The 6,106-nt window shown below is 46.3% G+C and overlaps 1 protein-coding gene across 1 annotated transcript in view; it reads right to left on the bottom strand.

Moving 5' to 3' along the window:
• LOC143280805 (NF-kappa-B inhibitor alpha-like) overlaps nt 1–5,695 on the bottom strand; it is a 6,705-nt gene extending 1,010 nt beyond the window's left edge. The window contains exons 1-4 of the mRNA XM_076585493.1: nt 4,842–5,695; nt 2,766–3,118; nt 1,747–2,090; nt 1–1,046 (exon numbers count right to left, since the gene is read on the bottom strand). The exon at nt 1–1,046 is cut by the window's left edge and continues 1,010 nt beyond it. Of these exons, the coding sequence (XP_076441608.1) occupies nt 990–1,046; nt 1,747–2,090; nt 2,766–3,118; nt 4,842–5,416 (1,329 nt within the window). The 5' untranslated portion in view covers nt 5,417–5,695 and the 3' untranslated portion in view covers nt 1–989. The remainder of the gene's footprint in view (nt 1,047–1,746; nt 2,091–2,765; nt 3,119–4,841) is intronic.
• Between the last annotated feature and the right edge of the window lie 411 nt (nt 5,696–6,106).

Raw genomic sequence — 6,106 nt, 5'->3', positions numbered from 1 at the left:
CACTGGATGTCCAACTTATTTTGACAGCGCTATGAATCAATATGGATTCTGTATGAGAAAAAGATATATATATATATATATTCCTTGATGATTCTGATGCTAGTCACAATAACAGTTGAGCAGAAAACAGAATTATAGATGGATTACTAAAACAAAACTGGAAAAGAAAAATGATGCTACCCTTTGAAATTCTTGTTTGCCAGCTTCAGGAATGATACATGATACAGAACCTGTATGCTGATTATTCACTTACTGGCACACAACTGAAATTACCACTCAAATATCTGTCAATGCAATAGACCTGCTGGACAGTTCATCCTTCTTGTTTTCCTCAGTTCCATCTGTGGACTTGGTGATGACAACAAAAAGAGAAAGACAGATGAAATAAAACAGAAGATGATTCTGAAATAACAGTTATATAAAATCAACACAACAGAAAATCATATGGGTAAAAAGAAATAAAACAACAAAAAAACTAACTAGTTCTACATCCAGACTAAGAAATAATCAAGACCTGCTATCTACATATTCAGACTTAGAAATAACTAAGATCAGTCATCGATTATTCAGAATAAATTTGAAATAAATAGCATCAGTCTTGGTCGGAAATAACTAAGATCAGTCATTGAATATTCAGAATACGTGTGTCTAGCAGTCATCAGAGGACGGAGTCAGGGTCTGTCTGGTCCCGCAGTGTCTTGCGTTGCATCCTTTCTCCACGCAACAAGATTTCCACCATGGGGCAACCAACCGAGGCGTCACCAACAGGAGGTACGTCAGGGGACATTTGGTCATGCTGTCGTGTTGCCCTTGAGAGACAGCTGTGGGAATGACGTCGAGGGGGTGACGCTGTTTTGATATGTGATGCCAGCAGGACATTGTGGGTGATCTGATCTGCCAGCGGTGGTGGTGGTGGGGGTTGTGGAGGAGAGTGACATCCCGTCAAAGGGGCACCTGCCGAATTCAGAGCACCACTCCTGCCTCTTCCTTCAGCTGACCTGTACAGGCTGCCCGTTGATGCAGATGTCGTCGTACACACTGTCATTCTGAAACACAGCGAGATACACATACATTAGTTATCACACACTTTGTCGTTATAAAATACAGAGAGATGCACTTAGATTACAGCTGAGCTGAACTGAATAAATGTTCTTCTTTGAATTCATTCTTGCTGATCAAAACTGAATTTATTATAAGAAAGAAAGAAAAAAAAAAAGAACTCAATACAGTTAGCTCTCCTTTCTTTTGATCTGACTGCTGAAAGTAACTTCCACAAGGTTCACGCTCTCATACAAGTACATCTGAAGTAGTTCTGCAAACTAATGAACATTTCTCAGGAAATGTAAAGCACACTTTACCCCAAGTTCTCTCCAGCATCCCTCAGAACAAAGTGACACCACAACTCAATAATAATAATAATGAGAAGAAGAAGAAGAATCAATACTTATAAAGCACACTATCCTGAAATCTGCTCTGGGTTCTTTACAAAAACACAACTGTCACAATCCCAACCACAACCAAATATATCCACAGGAATTAGAAAAAAACAAAAACAAAAACAAATAAAAACAGAAAAAAAGAGAAAACCCCCCAGAGAACCAGAAAATTTAGTACTGACAAACAATTACAAAACAGAAAACCAAACAAAAATTTAACCCCACCCCCCACCCAAAAAAAAACAAACAAAAAATAACGAAAAAAAAAAAAAAAAAGTACTCACACACACACACATCTAAAAGCACTCACCATCTCCTCATCGGTGGACTCCCCACCGGCCCCGGCCCAGGAGTCCTCAGCAATCTGGGAGAGGTCGGCCCCGGCGTGGTGAAGGAGGTCCACCACGTGGTTCAGGTGCCTCCCGTGGGCCAAGGTCACGGCCGTCAGCCCTGCGTAGGTGCGAGCATTGAGCTGCAGGCCCTGTTGGCGAAGCAGCAGCTGCAGCGCGGGCAGGTAGCCCAGGTCCGCTGCCATGTGCAGCAAGGTGCGTCCACTCTTGCCGTCGGGTTCATTGATGTTGGCTCCTTTAGCCAGGAGGAGCTGAAGCACGTCCAGGTGTCCCCCCTGAAGCGCCAGGTGTGCGCAGGTGTATCCTGAAAACAGGGGTGAAGAAAAACACTGGGGTTAGTCTATTTTATTTACAGAAACAGTTAAAACAAACAGAAAGCAAAAACAACAAAACAATCCACCAAAAATTCAAGTGGAACCTTTTCTAGATATTCTACCACTCTGTAGGGATTGGGTTTTGAAAATACAAAGTCATTAACATCCAGCCTTAACAGCTAAAAATGTGTAAATCTTTACATCTCAGTGAACTGCAACATATATGATTTAGGCTACATAAAATTTGTTTTTTTTCTACTTCATTTCTTACCTCCTTCACCCCTCAGCTCCTTTTTTAACCAGCCACTCCCTGCTCTCCGAGCTCTCTTCTGGCTTCACCTCTCCCATCATCCACTTGCACAGACACACACACACTACACACACACCCAGCCACACCCACCACACACACACCACCATAAACACATACAGCCACCATCCCCAACCCCCAACACACACACACCATTCCCCACCACCCCCAACATACACACCACCCTCTTCATAACCGAAAGTTATTGCGGAGACATAAAATAAAAATGATAAATACATACCACACATACAGTGTTACACACACCATTCCTCACAACCCCCCAACACCCCCCCACCCCACCCCTCAATCTTCCCCCCCCCCCCCACACCACCCCCTCTCTCTCCTCCTCTCTCCTCACCTTCGTAGTTGCGCAGGGACAGGTCCTGGGGCAACCTCTGCAGGGGCGGGGGGTACTGGCTGGCCAGCGTCTCCTGGTACTGGATGGAGGTCAGCAGCAGCTGGGCCATATCCACCAGGCCCTCCTTGCAGGCGATGTGCAGCGGCGTGTTGCCGCAGTGGTCTGGGGCGTCCAGGTTCGAGCCTGCCACCATCAGCCGGCGCACCACCAGTGGCTGTCGCGTGGCCACTGCCAGGTGCAGGGGCGTCTGGTGCAGCATGTTGGGGATGTTGACACAGTCCGGGTGCGGGGCTACCGAGATCACCTTGAGTGACACATCCGGCAGCAGGTGGATGATGCTCATGTGGAGATACCTGTTGGGTGGAAGCATTGAACATTTTGTTGATAGCGCTGTGACATAGTTTTTTTGTTTTGTTTCGTTTTTTTCAGTCCATAGAGTATCAGGGAAAAACAAACAAACCTAAAACAAAACTGTGGAAATTTGTACCTGTCAGTGGGGGTAACACTGAATTTGAATGTTCTGTTGATAGTGCTGCTGATGTTCTTTTCAGTCCATAGAATATCAGGGAAAACAAAACGACCAACAACCCCAAAACCAAAATCTGTAGAGATACTTGTCTGGATGGTGGGGTGGGGTTGGACATTGAATGTTCTGTTGATAGCAATGTCACTGTATTTTTCAGTACATAGAGTATGGGGGGAAGAAACCAAATAACCCCACAACACAAAACTGTGACAAGATCAAGACAGGGCAAGGAAAAGAGAGAAGAATACAAGAAAGATCAAGAGGGACGGGGGAAAAAAAACAAACTACAACACACAAACATGAAATATTTCATGCACCCAACTCTCCACACATTGGGATAATATTCAGGAAATCTGATTTCTAAAAACAAAATATATTCTTTGGGAGAAGGTTAATTATGTAAGATTAATTTATTTATTATTATTATTTTTTTTATTCAACTGCAACTCTACTCGACCTCTTTCTGAAGTGATGAATATCAAATATAGTTTCTCCATTGCCAGTCTGTAATTATCTGCTAAACTTCTCAAGTCCTATTGGTCATAAAACACCCCCCCCTCCCCTGATGATATTGCATAAAGATTACATTAGTATCATTGCTACCTCCATTGTATCTTATATACTGAATGGGGGGAGAGTGTATGTGGGTTAGCATGCTCTTCAACGATTCCTTAGTTTGATGACAATAATTAGTCACAATCCCAAGAATAAATTTTCACACCCAAATTGTGCTAGTCATTATTAGTCACAATCATAAAACTAATCACTCGTCTCGCCTATGCCACGTATGCCCATTTTCAACAACTCGCAAAATAAGTTGGGCATTCGTTGCAAAGTTTGTCAGAAAGTTTCGTCACGCGATCATCGCGAAAATTCTTTGGATGGAAACACCGTAAAATCCAAATTTCCAAAGTATAATTTTTTTTTTTTTTTTTTTTTAAATAATCCAACCCAAGTGGATTATTCAACCTCCCGAATGAAACTGTAGGGGAGTGGGTGGGGCTTGAAGATCATGGGCGGATCTCCGCTATAACAGGAAAAGCTCGAGAACATAGTACACGGAGATCCTTAACGCGCTATTACCTGCCCCCCCCCTCCAGCCACAAGCAAGCAGGCCCAGTCACTCAGCTCGCGCCACGCAGCGATCACGCGCTGGCTCAGTGACCCAGCAGGGGAATCCCCTTCTGTGACGTCAGCGTACTTTCCCACTTGGCTCGATTTGCGCACACGTAAATTCCACCAGACCTAGGAATAACCCTCTCTGCGCAGTTTGCGACCCTTTGCACCAGTTTGAAGCGTAGCTCCATTAAAAAAAACAACAACCCGCATTAAATAAATAAAAAACTATTTGCCCAGAAATCGTATGCACTCGTCAATGCACACATTATGAACGTAACCCCCAAAATGCAATATGCAACTTCATTAATGCATGCACCAGTTTGGCTGCAGAGCAAGGGTGGGTGGGTGAGGTTCTGCTAAGCACACACACACACATCCCCCCCCCCCCCAAAAAAAAAAAAAAAAAAAAAATCCAACAACTGAACACTTACGAGTCACCATCCTCGTCCTGAGAAAAGAGCTCCTGCAGTTCCTGATGACTGAAAGTGCCGCAGTCGTAAGACACGGAGGATGGGGCACACTCTGGGAACGCCGCCTCCAGCTGGAAAGGCCGCTCCTCCAGAGACGAAAAACTGACCGAGTCCCCGATTCCGGAGTCGCATCTGCTGGAGCGTAGGACCGAAGAAGAAGAGTCCTTGGTCAGGTCGGAGGCCCCGTCCCGGAGTGAGAGGTTTCGGAGTTGGTTCTGTAAACTGGCGCTGATGGAGTCGGCCCTGGAGGACGCGCAGCGATTGTCCATCATCTGCCTGAAGCAGCTTCGGCCCCTGTCCGTGGACAGAAAGTCCTGCACTCCTTCGACCGACAACGCACTGAACTCCTGGGACTCCAGACTGTAGCCCACCCCGGAATCCACCCGGTCCTCGTGGATAGTGCTGAAGGGGTGCTTGTCGTCGGGGGTGATGCCTGGGTGCAACTGGGGCACCCGGCCGTGGGTTCGAACCCTCCTCAGCTGCAGATCCATGGGAACTTCGTCCGTCTCCAAGTCGTGTCGAGGCAAATCCGCCATGTTGAAAGACCAAACTGTTTCACACACACGCACACAATAAAGGGAGAACAATCCAACGAACACCTGCTACTTCGGCAGCAAAAAGTAAAATTGAAAAGAAGTTCGCACACAAAAGAGTTTTGTGCAGATCAACTCTGGTTCACAAAACGGTATGACTTTCCACTTGATATATGTCTCTCTCTTCGACGTTCAGGTCTGATTTGAACTAAACAGGCGGCCAGCCAGCGCTATTATAGCTCTCCGTTTGGAAAATCCCAGGTCGACATCCGTTCTGTAGCAGGAAAATTGACACACACACACACACACACACACACAGCTCATGTGACCCGGGTTTTAACCAATCATCAGAAAGGGGAATCCCCTTCTCTGGCCGTGAGAGGCGGGCTTGTTGCTAGCGGGGCCGCGCGCGCAGCCCAAACCTGCGTCAGCCACACTCAACACAACCAGGAGCAACGCACTTTGTTGTTGGGGTCCAAGTCGCGTCCTTATCGCTGAAAGTCGGTCACTGACTTCACCCACCGCGTGATCTGTCGAGAAAGAACCAGAGACTGCGTGCGAAATATCGGTGATTCTACCCTGCGCTGGGACAGTTCCTCGGATCCCCCCCTTCCTCCCCACCCCACACTACCACCCCTCCTGCGTTGCCCGGGCTGGGTGTTTTGGGGTTCATTTGGGCTTTCGATCAGAAAA

Source organism: Babylonia areolata, chromosome 4, assembly GCF_041734735.1.
Source record: "Babylonia areolata isolate BAREFJ2019XMU chromosome 4, ASM4173473v1, whole genome shotgun sequence".
Lineage (NCBI taxonomy): Eukaryota > Metazoa > Mollusca > Gastropoda > Neogastropoda > Buccinidae > Babylonia > Babylonia areolata.
This window is presented reverse-complemented; position numbering and strand designations above follow the sequence as displayed.